General features: G+C 42.9%; 1 protein-coding gene and 1 long non-coding RNA gene across 2 annotated transcripts in view; one reads left to right on the forward strand and one right to left on the reverse strand.

Annotated features, from left to right (window-relative positions):
• Positions 1-203: 203 nt before the first annotated feature.
• Positions 204-19671, reverse strand: part of LOC121072662 (glycerol-3-phosphate dehydrogenase [NAD(+)], cytoplasmic-like) — a 28819-nt gene continuing 9351 nt past the window's right edge. The window contains exons 2-10 of the mRNA XM_040562531.1: positions 17105-17191; positions 15105-15238; positions 9286-9463; positions 7768-7908; positions 6433-6571; positions 4426-4538; positions 2658-2891; positions 2363-2469; positions 204-1066 (exon numbers count right to left, since the gene is read on the reverse strand). Coding sequence (XP_040418465.1) covers positions 970-1066; positions 2363-2469; positions 2658-2891; positions 4426-4538; positions 6433-6571; positions 7768-7908; positions 9286-9463; positions 15105-15145 — 1050 coding nt within the window. The 5' untranslated portion in view covers positions 15146-15238; positions 17105-17191 and the 3' untranslated portion in view covers positions 204-969. The remainder of the gene's footprint in view (positions 1067-2362; positions 2470-2657; positions 2892-4425; positions 4539-6432; positions 6572-7767; positions 7909-9285; positions 9464-15104; positions 15239-17104; positions 17192-19671) is intronic.
• Positions 2363-10997, forward strand: LOC121072663. Its single transcript, XR_005821359.1, has 4 exons — positions 2363-2538; positions 4275-4373; positions 9006-9131; positions 10884-10997. It is a non-coding gene; the product is annotated as an uncharacterized LOC121072663 (long non-coding RNA).

Raw genomic sequence — 19671 nt, forward strand, 5'->3', positions numbered from 1 at the left:
TCTGTGCGTCTGTAGCGGTCATTTTCATGTGTGTATAAAAAGTCAAGTAATGCAGAGGGTGTTTCACTGCTGCTTCTTACATCCTCAAGATAAGTGTCATACAAGAATGCAAGCTGAGCTGTGCCTGCATTCTAGTTGTCAATCTCTTCTTCAGTTTTCCCCTCAGCTAGTATAAATACTAGTGGATAATGCTTGCTCAGAAATCCTGACGCTCAAATAAATGTATTTGGTTATTCCATTTTTTTCCCTGTATTTCAACAGAATACAGTAAGTACAATGAAAGTCAGATCACTACTGAAAATTCCTAGTGTCCTGAATAATAACAACTTAAAAAAGCCCTTCTTTCCTTTCCCACCACAACCCCTTAAACTGCTTTATTTATACATCTGCTAAACATTCGCGTATGGCTGAGCACAGTAACAATACCTATTTTTCCAAAGTGGCTTACACTTTGAAACAAAATCACAGACTAAATGTCACAAAATACAAAACGTTATACTATTTGTGTTTGAGGGGGAATTACAAAAACCCATATTTGCCTATGTGACTGCATCTTACTGCTGTAAGAACTTTTTTATCTGTAATTCTTTTGATCTTCAACTGTTCGGCATCTTGTGCTGTTCTGTAACTAGCATTAGTAGGCACAATGCTGAGGTTCACGTGCATTAATTAACTCCTGTTATGAAAATTACAATGGGCACTGTTTGAAATCAACATGAAAGTAACTGTAGGCAAATGTTTAAATTGCTAACTCAAATCAAAGTCTGTTATGTTTTTACATTCGATTCCTGTTCTCGGATATAATGCTGAAAGGCAGATTTTCACCCCCAGAAAGAGGATACTGAAATACATTCTGTGTTGCTTTTACAGCAGGCATTGCCACACAACCTGTTTGTCTGCTTTATTTGCTGTGGAGTGGATAGAAGTCCTGAAAACATGAGAGCACAACCAGATGAGGAGAGCAAACTTCTAAATGTGTTCTGGGTGGTTTTGCAGACATGAGATGAAATCCTGGATCGATCTACCCTCGTAGCAAATCTTGTAGATGGTTGTAAATAATGGAAACCTAAAAGAAGCATGTAAAAATAGTTTTTAAATTTTACATAAACATCCATTTTGTTTATAGTGGGGAAAAAAATAGTTCTTTGTTGTTGTTTACATTGACTGGAAGACTGTAAATTGTAGATGAAAAAAACAACACAGTAGGAATGAAGTTAGGACAATAAAGAGGAGCTTAATGCCAATTTGGGTGGGGGGGGCTCAGAGGGTGACAACAGAGAAAATCTGTTTTGGAGACAAAATTGTTATCCAGTGTTTTCATTTACTGAAAAAATCTTGAAGTGCATATATCCCTTTCCCTTCTGTGTGCAAAATGCATATGTTATTTGTATTCATAACTGATATCTAAAAGGCTAAAAAAGACTCAAAACAATGGAAATGTCTTAATGATTTCCTTTTCTTGGCTTGAAGGTGTTGTGGTTTTTTTTAATACTTGTAAGCTGTCTTACCATCATTATGTGGTATAAATGATACCACTGAATGACTTGGAGCTGAGTCTGTAATTGACAGTAATTACAGGAATACTCATTAGATTAAGTTTTGACATAGGTTTACATCCTGTCAAAATAAGCTTTTTTTTCTTATCTTCTGCTTTATTTGTTAATATTCTAACATTTTTTTAAGTATTTGTTTAGCAGTGTTTGACCTCTTTATATTACTAACATAGGACAGGCTGCAAGGTGGAGGGAAAGTTTAATCTTTCCTTTGTATAACCTGAGACAAAGGCTTCAAATTATGAATAATCTTCCCCTCTTCCCAAACAACTAGAAGTAGTTTTATATTTCAGCACTAGCTTCTTTTGTGGCACTAGAGCATTGATATCAGCACATATTATATATTCAATGTGTATACAATTTTTTGATTGTAAGCATACTCCTGAATTTTATACTGAGATGACTTAGTTCATATTTGCACTGAGAGCAGTATTGCTGCAACGCTGACATACTGAGAATGAGAGACCCTTTGATCATGTTCACAAGCTTACTCTGTATGTGTGCATCAGTCTTGTTCAGGGCGGACCAGTGATATCTAGGTAGCTCCCGCGGACTACTTTGGTGTCTTATATGTCTGTGGCTTGTTTCTTTAACACTGTTTTGCCTTCATCCCATTCTACTGATCATGGTAATGAGGAGTCTTGCTAAGTTTAATGGTGGCCCAAGATGTAGAAACCAGTTGTGGAAATAACAGGGTAGTTAACCTCCTTAATGGTACTCGTGTTTATGAATCACCCGTAATTCCTGGTGATGCCTGTTGAGTCAGGTGTTTTTCTTGTTTGTTTGTCTTTTCAAATCAAAGCACTTACTTATCGAGCAGACTTCTCTGTTTCAGAATCTTGTAGACTTCAGCCGAAGTCTGAGGACCTTGTAGTTTTTGTCCATTCAGCATCTCATTCTCCAATTGCTCTATGGACTAGAAGAGAGGAGACTGATTACTTGCATCAGAGGAAATACTGCTGCAGTACTAGCAGTTACCGAGCAGGTAAAAAGCTAATGATCGTAATGAACGTATTGTAGCATTACACAGGATTTTTTTTTTTTTTAGTTTAAAACACAGGATTTCATTTTTTTTAGTCTAAAATATTTCAAAATCCTCCTTACTTTTCCTGTGCGTGCAAAGGCTTCCGCTACTTTTCTGTTGCGTCCTCCATAGCAGGTAGTGATTAGGTCAGCAACTCCACAGCTTTCCAGAAAAGTGGCTATCGATACCGGTCCCCTGCAGAACATCTTGGCAAAGGCCACCATTTCCATAAGGCCTAAACGTATAACTGCTGCCTTTGTGTTATCACCAAAATTCAGTCCGTCGCAGAACCCAGCTCCTACTGCTACAATGTTCTAAAAACAGTTTAGTGGATAGAGAACGAAAGGAAATCGTCAGATAAGACATACAATTCATCAATGTACATCAAACTTTAAGAAAATTCCACCAATCTGTCTGCACTTGATTCACTGGAATAAGGCCCCAGGTTCAATTTGCAGTGGCTATGAGTTTGTTGTGAAGAAGGCAGGCATCTTATTACAGTTGAAGAAAATTTGCTAGACTTTAAAAGACTTTATAAAGTATCCACTTTACAAAGTTATTCCAGTGGGCAAAACACAGAGCAACTTGTTTAATATTGTAACATTGCAATCATGTAGCATGCATGCAATTAATGTTTTGTTTTTCCACTAATTCCAAGCTGGAGCTCGCTGACTTTTCTGTTTGAACTGTTTAAACCATTCTCAGTGAAGACATGCCTCTATCTTTTTTCTGTTGGTCTGTAGCTTCAACAGTTATCGGTTCTACATACTGATGCTGTAATAGATCAAACCTTGTTTTTGCCTGCAAGAGTGGTCAGTAGAATTGACCTTTTCTACAGATCTAAACAAATGTCTTGAGATCCTAAAGATCCTAAACATCTTCGCAGTTGTCCTGCATGCGTCCCTCCTCATCCCCCAGTTTGCAGTCCCTGAAGAAGCGTAGTTCATTTCATTTGAGTTACATGCTAGTAGTACTGCCATTGAAGTATTTACTCCCAGACATGCATGTGCCCCAGTGCAGGTTTGTTTTGTTTGTTTGTTTTAGCAAAAGGAATGACTTCAGGGAGAAAAAACGTTTTCCACAAACCAGAAACAACTTCTCGCCTCTCTATGCCCTCTACTACTCCCAGTTCCAGTCTGTAGTTGAAAGCAAAATCTTTGGTTATTTCTATGTGAATAATTTGTTCATACCTGGGTTAAACAGGACCCATTCTTTACTAGCCGGTAATCCCTCCTCCAAGGAAAGGTGAATCGTTAAAGTACAAATGGCTGAATTTATGCAAGCTACAAAGATTGTAGCCTGGAGTCACTTTCGACACATTTAAGAAAAACAACCCCTAAATCTTAAAGTGCCCCTGCCATGGAAACTTGATGATATGGGTATTTCTTTTGACCTAGTCTGGGATCTGTACGTGGATATTGCTGAATGCTGTACAGGTGTGCTTCCAACACTGAATGGTGCTTCTGACACAAACTTTCTAGTGGGTTGCTACTTGAATTGTGAAAATAAGTTATTAGTTGGAATTACTGTACATAGTAAAAGACTTTGTTCCATGCGTGTACAACGTAAAACAAGAAAATATAGGGGACTAAATTCTGCCCTCAGAAGCAGAGGTGACCGGTAAATTAAAATACAGCTGTTTTGAAATGTTTTGCCACCAATTATATCTCTAAGTAAATTTTGCTTTTATTTTCCAGATTGGAAAGCTGGCCTGTGAACTACGCGTTTTGTCCGTGCTCACTCAATCCTACAGTGGTAGGACTAATATTAGACCACGTGGCTTACAGAAGACTCAGGTGAGGGTAGAATTTAGCCCTAATAAAAACGAATTAGTCTGAAATCACTGACTTTTAAGGCTCCACAGATCTCCACTGTATCAACATCAGGCACCACGGTAATCCTGAAATTGGGGGTCTGCATTAATTCTTTAAAGATCTGCCCTTGGTTTTCATTTTTGCACCCTGCGGGAAGGAAAGATGAAAGTTAGAGCATTTGTAATGTTTGAGTGACATTAGTATGCACAACTAACTGAAACCCGAAGTAAGGTCCCAGGGACCACTTAGGTTTTGTGGTCCCAGTAACTGGAAATAACACTGCTGCTGGAAGCCAAGGTAAATATATACAAGTATATACAAGTCCTAGTGCACGGACTGAGTATTGCTTACTAACGCTTTGAAGAGCTTAAAAGTAGACAGCCCCTAGCAGAGATGTCTGCCTGAGGAAGCTTGTATAACCACAAACCTTGCAAGTGATTAAACTGAGAGGGACCTAATTAAAAATGAGACTCCTCAGGGTTTTTGCTCCAACCTGCCTTCAACTCGCCCTGCCCTGCCCTGGAGCCACAGTCCACTGAGCCAGGGGCTCCTGTGACTCGCGCTGTGAGCATGAGCTGGTCACCGCAATCCTTGCACCACCCTACTGCACGTTTAACAGGATAATATTTACAGATTGCTTTGTACAGCACCCCAGTATAATTGTTCCTTTGAAAATGTAAAAAGCTGTAATTGCTAAGTATTATTGTGGGGTGAAAATGATTAATGCCAAATTAATTCCCAGTTACAAGGAGATCCACAGATAATGAAGTTGAACGTTTGCTCTGCTGGAGCAATTTTGTTACCAATTCTACCAAGGTCATGTATCATGTCATTACAGCGCTAGCCCTAGGTAGTGAGAGGAAGGGTAGAAAGCCCTGACTGATGAAGTGGTTTAGGTTGACTTTATCCAAAGAGCCCTTGGCCAACAGGCAAAGTTTTTTGAATGGAGTTTCACTTTGTTTTTATGCGAGGCAGTTTTGTTTCTTTCAGAGAAAGCTCAGCAGTGAGGCTCTGTAGCATTTTCCGGTTGTTGCTCCTGGAGGGGTTCTGGGGTAACACCAGTGTGGTGGCTGTGGGGTTTCTGCCCCACCTCATGAGAAACTTTGTATTTGTTTCTCATCCTTTAAAAATAACTGATGGTAGGGTTTTCTTTGAGGTGACTGTTTCTGGGCTATGTGGCTTTCCAAGAGCAGAAACACTTTGAGGCCCCACAAGCCAAGGGGCAAGCAGGCCTCTTTCCACAGTTATCATCATAGCATGGCTTAAAACTGGGCCAGCAGAAATTGAACCATCCCCAAGAAAATGAATATTGCTCAACTCCCCTAACCATGTCTAGTCCTATTCGTGTCTAGTTTCTTTGCCAGCAACAAATACCCAGCTGGTATGGTTTTCACTATCACTATAACCTCTGCATGGCAATAGAACAGTACTGCAATAACAACTTTTATCTTCACTAGCTGTTGAAGAATGTAACTTTAATATCTGCTGACTTCAAAAAGCAAGTCAAAAATCAAGTGGATTTTAAAAGCTGCTGGCCGAACTTTCCAAGTCAGGTCAGACCCAGTTCCAGGAGCATCTGAGGCTGTGCCTTGGCAAGCAGCCCGAATGAGAGGGAAGAACAGAATGTTACTGCTGCTTTTTTGAACAAGGAAATTTGAAGATGGAGAAATACACCTCAGGGGGTGTGAGCACATAGGTAGCTCCTGATTATGCGTTTCTAGCTAAACTACATAGTGTATCACTGCCTAGTTACTCAGCATTGGGCTTTGCAGACAGGCTTTTGATAACTCCTACAGGAATAGGATTAAGCTGTATTTTTTTAATGGATGAAATGAGCGAACAGTTCTCAGTACTGAAATCTGCTCTCATTTTCAATCTGACCGTGCCAGCACCAAACTCCCTGGAAGTTGTGCTGCCTCCTTCAATGAGTTCAGCATGTGGTGTGGTTCCACTGCTGCCTCTAGAACACTATCGTGTTTCCCAGCCACAGGTGAAGTCAAACTGAAGATAGCAGCTATAATTTGCCCTTTGCAATAGTTACCAATGGTGGTTTCACAGAACTTTTCATCAGCCACTTCTTTGGCTATGTTAGCCCCCATAAGCACGCTGATTTCTATTTTCAGTTTCTCTCGAATGAGGTCAGATATGAGCTTCAGGCCTTCAGGACCCTCATCAATCCCCTGAATAAAAGACGATAGTCAAAGTTATTAGAATAGGAAAATAACAGCAGCAAAGCACTGGTAACGCAGGAGGTGTCCTATTGCCTGCAGCTCTCCCTGGTTTTAATTGGAAGAATCCAGGTGTTATATTCACTAGTGTTAGCCATTAGTACAAATGCTCTGCAAACTCAGGTAAAGTTCAGGGAGAAGGTGCAGTTGAGTTAACCCTGCCACAGGCCTCACATCCAATGCTACTGCCTTGAGGGTGTTTTTTTTTAAGGCTGTATTTTTCCTTTGTGTTAAGCACCTGTAGTACAGAACCATACTTTTAAATTAAGCTTACAAGCAGTGGCTTTTTAGCAAGATCTTAAGTATTAATCTGAGTGCTTCATTGGTATTAAAGGGTATACTGAACTGTCACTGGTTTTTTGGAGCTTAAGAAAGAAGTAAATTTCCATGAATTTCCTTCCTTTCCCCTCCCTTCCTCTGCGTACTGCTGCATGCAAGATATAAGTTCGGGGGGGGGGGAAGAGGAGCCAATATTCCAGTCTGAAAACTTGAATTAAATTTCTTTCATTCCTATTTTAAATAGGATGTTTCCTGTAACACAATCCACAGAGAAGCAGTAGACTATATTGCTACACTTTGCCTCTAGCTTTCAGTTTGAGATTCTCTTAAAATATTAATTCCTGTTAAGGTTATGATAACCTGGCACCTCTAACCTTTAAAAACAGATTACTCGTTTGATTACACAATGAAATTGCTTCAGTTCTGCAAAATTGTTAATGTTACGGTGCAGTTTTAATGTTGCCATGAACAGCTTTGCCTGTACTCAGAACAGGTGCTCAGGCCCAGTGCTCTGTCCAGGTAAGAGTTAACTGAGGCTGTAGTTGGAATATTTTTTCTGGCAGCCGTGCCAGTTTATGCAGCCCTCATTCTGTGCGTTTTCACCTCTGTGCTGGTCCAAGTGGGAACTGATCCAGGCTAAAGATGGGTGACAAGAATGGTTACTCTTAACCCAGTGGGGTTGCCCAATCCCTTCCCCTCTGGTCACATGAATGGCAGAAGGACTATCTGAGGCTTGGAGGCTTTAACTCTTGCAGAAAGAAATGCTCATACTTACGCAGAGCATGCAGCGAGGGCTGGAGTTCCTATCCTTAAGTTGAACATATTTATTTACTCTTTACACATTGATTCTTGTGGAGAGGACAACTTACCTTGATCAGTGAAATCCCAAATGTTCCAGGTTTTATCTGGTCTGCAATCTGTTCACAGATTCGTCCGATGAATTGATGTGGTAGAACAAATACTAAGATGTCTGCCCCATTTGCTGCTTCAGCCACGTCTGGTACAGCCACCTGGGACAAGCGTAGCAATGGAAATGAGCCCCTCACACCAGGCAACAGTTCTCACACCTTGCAGGATAGCACCATTCCTGCAACATTCTTAATAACCAGCAAGCTGTAGCTTCCTCTGAATGCTAGTGTGACTCAGAACAATTAAAGCCAGGTTACAAAGGAAACAGCAGCTGCATTTAAGTTTGCTATTAAAATCAGAGAAAATACTGCCCTTAGCCTCAGCCTTAGAGCAAGTGTGATTCCCTGCAGAAGAATCAGCACTGCTACCAGCAAGGCTGCTTCTAAAGGAAAATGGCAAAGTAAGGCCAGGATCAGCGGACCGCGCCCATAGCACTGTACAGACAGCATTTCCGTCTCTCCAAAACGTAGAGAAACAATATGAGGAAAAATATTTTTTTTTCCTCAGTTGGAGCTGAAGATGTGAGGGGCCCTCCCTCCAGGCTTACTGCAACCAGCTGATTTCTGCTGGTAAAGTCTCAGAGGCTTTGTTATAGATAGGATGAAGCTGCTCTCAAATGATGAAAACAAGCTTGTTGATCTGTTACAGGACTGTGAAAATAACAACAGCAATTCAGTTTGAACCCAGGAGAGCTGCATGCCAAGTTCAAACCATGGGAGTACAAAACTGCAATCCCAGCACTAAATGTGGTTCTATATATAACCACTCTCCAAGCAAGGAGACCCACCACGTGCAGCATCTTAACTTCCTTTTACAACTACAGCTATTCTAGAAATGCAGTGCTCCTTTCTTTAATTCCCAGAGCTCTGTCGGTTGGCAAAATCTTGAACAGCCAAAAAGCCTCCCTTTGCTTGCTTCAGTAGCTCTAAATGATCTAAGCCGATTAAATAGTGAGGTATAATTTGGTATTTCAAATGTATATGAAAATTAAATACCTTATATTTTGTGTGGAACTTGCAGCATTATTTAGTAACGTGTTGCTATCCTGACATCACCCAAAAACCATTAGCTCACTGTTCATCTCCTTGTTAGCCATGCTGTTGATTCCCTTTTTTAGAAGAAGGGAGAGCAGTAGCTTTCCCTCTTTATCCAGAAGATGCTGTGGGTTTAAAAATCTCTCTGCTCTGTGTATACACAGCTCTAGAAATAGCAAGCAGAGATATGCTGATTTATGCTGGGGAGGAGGATGGCACATTATGTATCAGTATTCGACACAGTTGGCTGTTTGAAATTGCGTGACAAGAGAGGAGCAGAAGTCCCAGAAGTAAGTTATATTTCATACTTAAAATACTGGAGTGAGTTAGGTGGCAAACCACAACAAGGCGGTGAACTACTTCCTAGTTTAAAGATTGCCACTTGTTGCCTTCCTTATCAAAAATTAAAATAAATAAAATCAGTGATTTTTTTTTCCAACTTACCACATTTTTAGGTATCTTGTATCCAGGAAGATACTTAACATTTTCATGTTCCTGGTTGATTATTTCTGAGAGTTTTCTTCCATTGATAATCTCTTCAAATACCCACATCTTGACAGTGGGATCAAATCTGTTGGACTTCTGGACATTTTTGCCAATGATTCTTGCTATGGCTGATCCCCTTTTTAAAAATAAATAAAGAAAGAACTGATAGGAAACAAACTTTCATTGCCAACTGGAAACACAAGTTACTTTCAACATAACTCATAAAAAGCCTGTTCTACAAAGCTTCATCTGCTTCTAAATTTATCAGAAAGCTTTATCCACTACCCTCCATCAAACAAAACAAAACAAAAAAATAGTTTAAAATCACAAAAAGTAGAACTAGGGAAAACATTACTGTAATAAGGAATCTGGAGTCATAAGAAAGATTACAGAGTGGAAGTGTGATATACCATCAACAGCGCTAAAAATATACTCTCTGGGGCTAATTGAATATCTCTTGCTCCTGAGATTTTCTTTTTCTGAAAACCAACTCCGAAATAATCCAGGTAGCAAAGTACTCCTGAATGATCTTACTGTGCCAGTCTTTGTGCATCTCATCTAAAATAGATGCATGCCAAGTTCCTACCAATAGCCAAACAGTTGCAATAAGGATTTTATGTAAGATATAAAAACTAAGAAATTATCTTTAGAAAAAAAAAATCACCCTGGTGATTTCTCTTTAGATGTGGTTCTAATTATCAGCGTAATAAGATCCAGAATATCTGAAGATATTTGAACCATCCGGTTTACTCGTGGTCGTGCTGAGCATTTTTTATCTCGGTTTAGGCAATAATTTTATTACCCCATCCAGCACTGCAGCCTTGTGAACTTTCACTTATTCTCTTAGCAAGAGAAAATTAAAAATCTGCAAAAAATACTGAGAATATTGCTTGATGCCCTTTAAATTATTTTGGGGTAGGAAAGGGTGATTTTTATTTTTCCTCTTATTTTTGCTTTAATACTACTTTAAAGTACTGGCTATTTTGCTAACATAACTGAAAGAGGGGTTCCAGTTATGACATTCTTGTCCTCTGACTCACTTGTGATATACCTGCAATTAGGAGCATGAACAGGATTTAGTTGCTTTCTGTAACTGATAAAAGTCTTAAGTACATCCAAGACGAAGTCCAGTCAGGTCTGTGCCGTGAATGGTTCAAAGGGAAGCCATGTTGTAACTGGCTTTCCTTGGCTCAATTTGATTTTTGATGTAACAGGCTTGCACAAGGCTAATTGCTCAATAAATAATAAAAGAATAAGGGTTTCATCTTAATCTTTAACTATAAAGAAATCCTACTGAGATCAATTTTCACTTTCCCAGTGTTGACTGCATGCTATATCCTGAGCTGCTGTAACGCTTTCTTTCAAATTAAAAAGAAGAAACAAAAAGGGGGGATAATTTGTTCTGGTCCTTTGTAAGTGTAAAATATGTACGTAAATATTTCCAAGGTAAACCTTTATTATTTTTTTTTTGAAAGAAAGGCATACAATTACATCATATGTTCGTATTATCCGTAAAATTTCTTATGTTCTGGTTCTCTTCCCCTGTTCACCAACAGTGAGCATAATCAAGGCCTGAGCTGAAGAGGAATTGTGGCTCACCATCATAAATATGTATTAATAAGAAAAGTTATTTTTACACATAAACACTAAGACTTGAGATCTAAACTCATTTTCTAGGTTGTGTTGTAGCCTTCTTTAGTGAGAGGTGATTTTTACCTGCTTCTTATCTACAAAATGGTAATAACTTTCCCCGCTTACACCCAGCATCACCTCTCCATTTTTCTTTCTTTCCTTAGACCAGAACTTTTTGGAAGCAGAGACTTCTTTTTGCTATTTATTTACAGGGCACTTAGGAGAGTAAAAAGAGGCTTCAGGCTCAGTGGAGCCCCAACATTCTCTTTCACTCTGAAAAGCTGAAGACAAACCTAAAAAGACTGCAGTATAGAAATGTTTAGAAGATGTACAGAATGTGCGTCAAGGTGGCTTTTTGGGGGGGTGGGGGGTGGTTTATAGCCTGTGACTGTACCAAATATTTGTGGTCTTCTCTTGAAAGATGCAGGTTCCAGCTCTAACTTCTGAAATCCTGACTGGGACTTGCAGCTTTCAGTAGATAAAGCTTACCTTCCTGCAGAGCTGTCATTACCAATGTGCTTGGATGTTTCCGCCCAAGTATTCTCCCATTGACAAGATACCCATGAAGGTATCTCAGGCATAAAGCTAGCTTCACAAATCACCACGTTTTTGATTGGTTTCTCTAGGAATCTTGGGGAGACAAGGTGTAATGTTTAAAAGGCACCCAGTGGTCATCAGGGAAAACCTCTCTCTATGAAACAATTAAACAGTTCAAAAACTGACGCACTGTTTCATTTGGTCCATTTAAAATTTACAGTCACCACTAATCAGCCTTGGAAAGAAGAATTGCTTTGTCTGTGAAGCCAGTGCTCAGTAGACTACACAGGCTTGGCAGAGAAGCTCTGCTTATGCAAACAAAACCAAGGACACGCACATATGAAGACTTTGACATTCTATTTTATTTCTCCAAAACTCTCTTTAGTGAAGATTAATAGATGGCTGAGAACTCCACTTAGATCGTTTTTATAGGTAAGTGAAAACTGCCAATCATTATTCTTCTCCAATTACATTCAGTCACGGTGGAAGTGATTTACATATTGCTAAGAAAAAAAAGGTCTCTTATTTGGAGATTTCCTATTGATACAATGGGATTTTTTTTTTTTTTGATGAAGAATAATTTAAATAAGACCCATTATTTTTTATATGCAAATATGAAGGTATTTGTGACACACATTGGAACTGGTGAAAAACAGAGCTGAGAGACCCCATGAAACCAGCTAATCCCTTTCAACTGTACTTATGCCATTCCTAACAGGAGCTGTTCCAAGGAGGCCTTACAGACCTCAGCTACTGCCGATACCTTCCCTTCCCTGAACAACCTCCTAGGGCTTTACTATCCTTATCGTTAGAAAGATTGTCCTTACATCTAACCTAAATCTTACTGCAGTTTAAGAATTTCTGTTCTAAGAGGGAAGGATATTGTTTCTCTCCTTCAGATACTTGATGAGGATCATATCTTCCTTCAGTCTCTCTTAGCCAACCACCTCTTTTTTTTTTTTTTTAATTGCTTAGGTTGTAATGGACCCCGAGAGGTCTCCAAAGTGGGAACAACACTGAATTCAGATCAGTTTGCTCAGGGCTTTGTTCACTTGAGTCTTGAAAGCTCCCCAAGGACCAGCTCCTCTCTGGGCAACCTGTCCCACTGCTTTATCATCCTCATAGATTTTCCCCCCCCCCCCGTATATCCATTTGGAACCTCCCCAGTTCAATTTATGGCCATTGACTCATTTTCCTTCCATGCACCTCAGTAAAAAGCCTGGCCATCTGTGCAGGGTAAGGACATATGCCTAGTTCAAGCTGAATCTTCACTGAGGAGAGTCCAAATGAATCTAATTAGATTGGAAGAGCTTTTGGGTTCTGAAGGGTCAGGCAGTGAAATAAACCTGTGTTTTTAAAAACAGATAACTGAACCGTGATTAACAAACGCAAAGCCTCCTGTACCTGGCTGACAACTACAAGATGTAACGTAGCACTTGCTTTACTTAACCACATCAGTCATGAGTTTCTGACAGTGTTGACTTAGTAAGCCAGTGTGACCTGCTGAACTTCTGCAGCTGACATTAGCTATTGCAAAATGTTGTGTCACATGTTGGCCATGTTTCTGAGCTGCAGGAAAGCCTCACGTGCAGTTATCTGAGCTGTCGCACAAATATTCGGGAGGAATATAAGGAGACAATGTTTGCCAAAGAAAAACATATTTCTGTGTTGTGCTAAGATTACCTGTACTGCCATAGAGACTATGAATAGATGTAATTTAAACACTAGAGAACAACATTTATCTACTTCACGGAGATTTTACAGTCTGTCCATACGGTAGGAAGTAAGAGATGAACCCAGGCAGACAGGTAGTACAAGTAAGCAGATAGTACTAAGCGATTTGCTGGGCTGGAGTCTCAGTATCTCCATGGCATAGCTCTTTTCAGTTTTGTAGATACACATTGTGAAAAAAGAAAAAGAAAAAAAAGAAAACCAACCAACTGGCTTTTGAGAATGTTTTATGGAAAGGGAACAGCTTGGGAAAAGGCATGAGATGCTTGCTTGAGGATGAGAGCAAGAGAGTAACTAAGTCTTTAATTGTTGGCTGATCAAAGGTAAAAGCTGACTCCTGGATGTTCAGCCATGGCTCTTGGGGGGCTCAGAAGCAATAACAAGCAGCTCATGCAGGCTGTGTTTAAGGCGAGGAAGAGGAGTGTGGCAAGGGAGGGAAGCAAGCGCTGGAATGACTTGGGAACAGCGGCAGTCAGGGAAGCAGGGTGCAGGAGTGATGGGTCCATGAGGGCCAAGGAAGGGGATGCTGCAGTGAGCCAGCTGTGTGATGGTGGGTTCCCAGAGAAGGCCTAGCTGTACAGTTGTTTGTGAAAGACCGTATGTTAGAGATGTCGTGCACAGGGAGCCTGTGATCTGGAAGCATGTCATGCATGTAGGGACTCAAAAAGCCGTGGGCTGGTTTTGCGAGGCAGGAGGGTCCAGAGCTGCACTGTAACTACGCTGTGTTCTCAGCAGCTCACAACCAACCACTCCCTCACCTATTGACTTTTTTGGTATTTGCTTCCAATTAGCTGTCAGGTATTTAAAAAATCTTAAAGAACTTACCCTCCTTGTACAAAAACAATCAAAGAACTACCTGGAGGCTGGGTTTGCTAATCACAAGCACATGCATATACATGTTGTTCGGTTTGTTTGGGCTTAGGTTATATAAACTGTAAGATGCGAAGTCCATTCAGACCGGGTTACTGACTTCGGTGAAGTCTGCCAGAGCCAAGGAGCTTTTGCAAGCAGTACTTTTGTCCAGGCTAGAAAGAACCAAGCAGTAGCAGGTATATTCTTATAAATGGGGGCAGGGATAAGCTGGGGACTCAATGCTTTTACAAACCTGTGTCTGCACCAAGATGCAAAACTACATGCTGAAGATGACAGAAGTGAAGGGTACATTTAAGTCATGGTTTTAAATGAAACCTGTGTCCTGGTTCTTTCAAAGGAGTATGAACAGCATCACCGCTCTGCTCGCTGCTCCATGCTTGTATGTGGAGTGCCTGGGCTCTACCACAGACAAACACAACCACAGAGGCACAGCTCGGGTCCTCTCTGGGATCTCGCTGTCCTGGTGCCAGGCTGGGAATGCTTCATACACTTAAATCAAGTCGAAGCCTCATGTTTTTGCAGTTCTCATTGGCTCAGGCATCTCTTTGTTATTGGCATTTACTGGATGCGAGCATCCTGACAATTCCCATTTAGCTTACAAAACAAAAAGACCCCCAGCCCCAAAGCAAGAGGAGCTTTTTGCCCTGGCTTTTGCCCTGGCTCCAAATCTTCTATTTCCCCGGGGTTATTGTTTTTAACGGAGCGGGGGAGGGACGAGGTTCAGCCGGGACACCACCGGGCAGGGCCGGGTTTCAGGACCATGGAGATCTTTCGCCGAGCCCGGAGCCCCCCGGGACCCGCCGGGCACCTGTTGCGGAGCCCCCGGGACCCCCGGGCACCGAGGGGGCACCCTGCCCGGCTCCGGCGGTGCAGGTGCTGTGGGGAGGAGGGCAAGGAGGGAACGGGAAAAGGGAAGAAAAAAAGGCGATAGATAAAGGGAGAAAGGTAGGAAGGAAGGAAGGAAGGGGGGTCCCCTGCGCGGCGCCCCGCGCTGCGGCACTCACCAGTTCCCTGAGCCCACGATGCAGACGCGGAGCGGCGACATGCTGCTGTGCCCGCGGCACTGCTCGGCTCGGCTCGGCTCGGCTCGGCTCGGCACAGCCCGGCCCGGCTGCCAGCACCGCCCCCGGCCCGGCCCCTGCGGGAGAAGACGGGCGTCAGGCAGCCTGCCAGGGCCGCCGCTCGGCCCTGCGCCCCGCCGGCTTCTCCTGCCCCATCGCCGGGCCTTTCTGCCCGGCCCGGCCCTGAGGGGGAATGGCGGCCCCGAGGGTCGCCTCAGCCCGAGCCTGGGCTGCGGCACCCCCGGGTGGGCACCCGGTGGGCACCCAGAGGGCCCCAGGCTCGGTGAGGAGCTCGCTGGGTCCCTCGGTGGGTCCCTCGGTGGGGCTGCTTGGGCTCGTCCCTCACGCCAGGGGCTGGCTCGCAAACCTCTGGAGCGCGTTCCCAGAGCCAAACCCAGCCGACAGCACGGCTCCCGAGGTGGCATGGCAAATCGAAGTCCTCAGGACGAAGCACAGCGTCGTTCTTTTTCCCTACGTGGTCTAACCATCCATCACTCCCTGCAAATTGTCTCCTCTCTGCCCTCCACGGCAGCCCATCTCTCCAAAGCAGCCTTCTCCCCCATTTTCAAGCCGAAGAGCTGCCTTCTCCAGCCCCACGCTCCCACCCTGCCAAGCCTCTGTGCCCTGCACCCACCGGGCCCGACTCGGCGGCGCCTGGCTCTGCGACGAGGGGTTTGGAGAGGCAGGCCGGCTGCCAGCGCTTGAGAAGAGGCTGTGGGTGGTTTTGGAGGGAGGCATCAGCTCAGCCCGCCTGCTGCTCTCAGCTACAGCAGCTCAGCTGCTTGCCTGGTGCATCCTGCTGGTGGGGAGAGTGCCTGGGGCTCACAGAAAATACCACAAAACGATGCACTGAGGGTACAGCCTCCTGAAGGTGAAGGTAAAGCTGGGGCCCTGGGCACGTCTGGGGCCTGACAGGGAGCTCTGTGAGGTTCTAGGTGCACCTTCCTCCACTCTCCTGCCTGTTCACCATGGTTAGCTCTTTCCCTGGCTGGATAGCTCCTCTGTGCCTCGTGGCTTTCTTCTCCCTTTAGCTTATCCCCTTCCTGTGAAGATCTCATGTGGAGGTGAAGAGGAGCCGCCAACCCTCCTGATACTTCTCTGTTTGTCATAACCTCTTCAGTCCTGGGGGGTCCTCAGGCCCTAGGGTGTGGACACAATCACCAAAGCACTGTCTTCTGGATCTAATTCATGCAACTGAAGATCACAGAATTATAGAATGGTTTGGGTTGGAAGGGACCTTAAAGCTCATCTAATTCCAACCCTCTGCCATGGGCAGGGACACCTCCCACCACACCAGGTTGCCCAAAGCCCCATCCAGCCTGGGCTTGAACACCTCCAGGGATGGGGCAGCCACAGCTTTTTTGGCAGCCTGTGCCAGGGCCTCACCATCCTCACAGTAATTTATTCTTAATATCTAATCTAAATCTACCCAACCGTTACTCTTTGTCTTATCACTACACTCCCTGACAAAGAGTCCCTCCCCGTAAGATGTCCCTAGTCTATGGAGTACTTGAGTATTGCAAACTGTAATGGTTTCATCTAAATTAAAGCGCAAGTTTTTAATTACAAAATGCTGCTATATCAGTTCAGTAGCCTCTTGATCAATTGATTTATGAGACCTTCACACGGGGTTTGCACTGACCAGGGGTGAGACTGACAGCGGGCGAGCAGTTTTAACCGGGGACGCAGAACTGCCACGAGAAATGGGTCCGTTCTCAGATTTGAGCCCTGGAGCCATGTAGCACTGACTATGCTGATGACTTGTTTCCTCAGGCAAGAAGAAGGATCTGTTCTTGCCGACATAGGCACAGTGTTTATTTTTCCCATAAGCCCAGGAGAGCTCTCGAGTGTGAGTCATTAGTACATAGCAGACATAAAAGCTTGGTCTGCTTAGTAGGGAGGACAGAGACAACCCTCCCGAAGCCACCCGCACCCACGCTCACCTGGTCTGTTTCAGCACCTAATAGGTTGTGCACATGTCAACAGTCGGAGTTTACAAAGCCGACGGGTTTTCATCAGCCGAACAGCTGCTGCAAACAAAAAAAAAAAACCAGACTTGCTGTCAGTGGTGCGCTCTTTCTATGGGGATGATGTGGTCTTTTAACATCCCTACAGCTGTGAATGAGAAATGCCAAATGCGGCAGGCACCAGGCAGAAGGTGGGGAGGGAGGAGATGTGAGGCTGGCTGCCCTGTGGGGAGCGAACCGAGGGCAGAGTAAAGTGCAGTACCAACTGGTGCTTTTCCTCCCTCTCTGCCCACCCCAAACATGTTTACGGTGAGGAATTGTATCCCTTCCTAGCACTCATCCAGCTAAGCTCATGCCCTCTCATCACCTCTTTGCTGTTTCTGTGATTATTCAGGTGACACTTCTCTGTACCTGTTCCAGCATGAACCCCGGCTTGCTGAGCACTGATAACCTGAATGATGCCCTAAAACCTCAGTGGAATTTCACCCGGTGCCTCGTATGTATTTACTTCTTGCTCCTGGAAATACTCGCCTTGCTACATGTAAGCCTGCATTTATTATTTTAATAACTACATCGGGCATTGGCTTTTCCTCTTCTGTTCATAGCTGATGAATTTTAATTTTTACAGAAAGGTTATTAGTCTCTCAGTGCACGTCCTTGCATTTTATATGGTTACATTTCATCCCATGTCTGTTCCCAGGGCACAGCAATCATATAGTCCTCCCTGTAAGACTTCTTCTCCATTGAAAATGTCTCCCAACTTTGTCGTTAGCAAACTTCATTACCCCACTTGTCATTTTTTGCACCAAGCTGACTTAATGACATTATTCAGTAAGACAGATTCCTCCAGTCCCGTAACTTTGCTATCAGCACCATCAGCAGTTTTCGCCCCTGTACTAGATTCCTTCAGCATTTTATAGTGTTTACATTAATCCTCATCTTCTTGAGTTTAACTAATAAGTTTCCCAGTAATACCAAATCAAATGTTTTACCAAAGTCCAAGCTGATAAGATTTTACCAGTTTTCCTTTGCCCACAAAAGCAATTATCTTATCAAAGAAAGATACTGGGTTGGTCTGCACTTAACAGGCCTATCTTGCACTTTAACCCATTTTCTCCTTCCCTCCATGACTTTTGTTACTCATCTGCCCTACAGCCCGTGTGCAAAAAGATCTCGTGCTAAGCAGCCTATAGATTTTGCTGATAGCGATTATTCAGCCTTCAGAACTGAAGGGTGAGAAGCTTTGAGTTTTGTGGCAGTGTTACATGTGGCAATTTCCATACCCATGCCCTGGAGCCTGTTGACAGTGCTGCCTCTGCCTTCCGGGGTTGCATTATCTTCCTATGGAAACTGAAGCAACATATCCCTTTAGCTTCTAGCTATCCAGCTCTCTACCCTGCTGTCATTGCTGGCGATCCTTTCCTTTGTTTGCTTTGTACTGATGTAGCTAAAAACCTTTTCCTCTTGATCTCCTTCCTTCTGATTTGTTTCAGTTTTGAGCAGCTCTGAGTTTATACCTTTAACTGTTGATGCTTGAAGCAGTTTTCTCAGTATATCATTCTTTTTTTTTTTTTTTTTCTTAACTAGGCTTTCTGTATTTTTCTGAGATGTTCTGCTCTGTCTGCATTGCAGTTCACATCCTAGATGGGCATATGGAGCTCAAGCTAATACTCTGCCTCTACCCAAACTGCAAGCACCACACCTGACCCACGCCTTGAAGCAGACAGCCTGCTGGCTGGCATTAGCATCAAAATTACAAATATAACACGGGCCTCTTTGTTTTCCAGTGGAAAAAAATTTGGCACAAGTTTTCCCCGAATTATATTCTAAATGGAAGGTTTGCAGAATTTAAAATGTATATATAAATACTAGATTATTGCATGCAAAATTGCTATTAATTGTAGGTATTAAGTAGTAGCCATTTATACAGAGGCAGCTCAGCGTAGCTCCTTCAGGATGTTGGATACAAATAAACAATGCCAGTTTATGTCCTTAAGAACTCACGGTCCAAGTCATTTCCAGCTTCCACATGGATTTCTTGCAGTCTGGCTTTACCAGTTCATGGGATACAGAAATCAACAGTGAAGTTTTTACTCCACTCATTCTATTCAGTTGAGTTCTCTGCTGCACCTTCTGGTTAGATTAGATAGCAAGATTTTTTTTTTTAATTATTATTATTTTTTCCCACACTTAAATAAGTTCTCCAAAAAGGTACTTAGCAGAAAATTAGACTGAACTTTAGCCGTATAGAAATCAAAGTCAACTCCAAGCAATTTTCATAAACCAAGCAGAATGGACCAAGAAGCCAGTTGTAAACAGTCTGTAGTGTTTAGGTCTTCCTGCAATCCAATGGATAAGGTTTTCAGGCGAAGTAAAATATTACAGGCCTGTAACAGAAGTGAAAAATGCATCTTCTGGAAGGAAAACCGTACCGGTAACTTATTGTTAATTGTCTTCAAAATAGACCTCAAAGCCCAGACAGCAGACCTACAGAGACTTTCCAGAATCCAAATATACCTACTCTGTAGGCAGCAGGGGCAGCA

This window comes from Cygnus olor, chromosome 6, assembly GCF_009769625.2.
Source record: "Cygnus olor isolate bCygOlo1 chromosome 6, bCygOlo1.pri.v2, whole genome shotgun sequence".
Lineage (NCBI taxonomy): Eukaryota > Metazoa > Chordata > Aves > Anseriformes > Anatidae > Cygnus > Cygnus olor.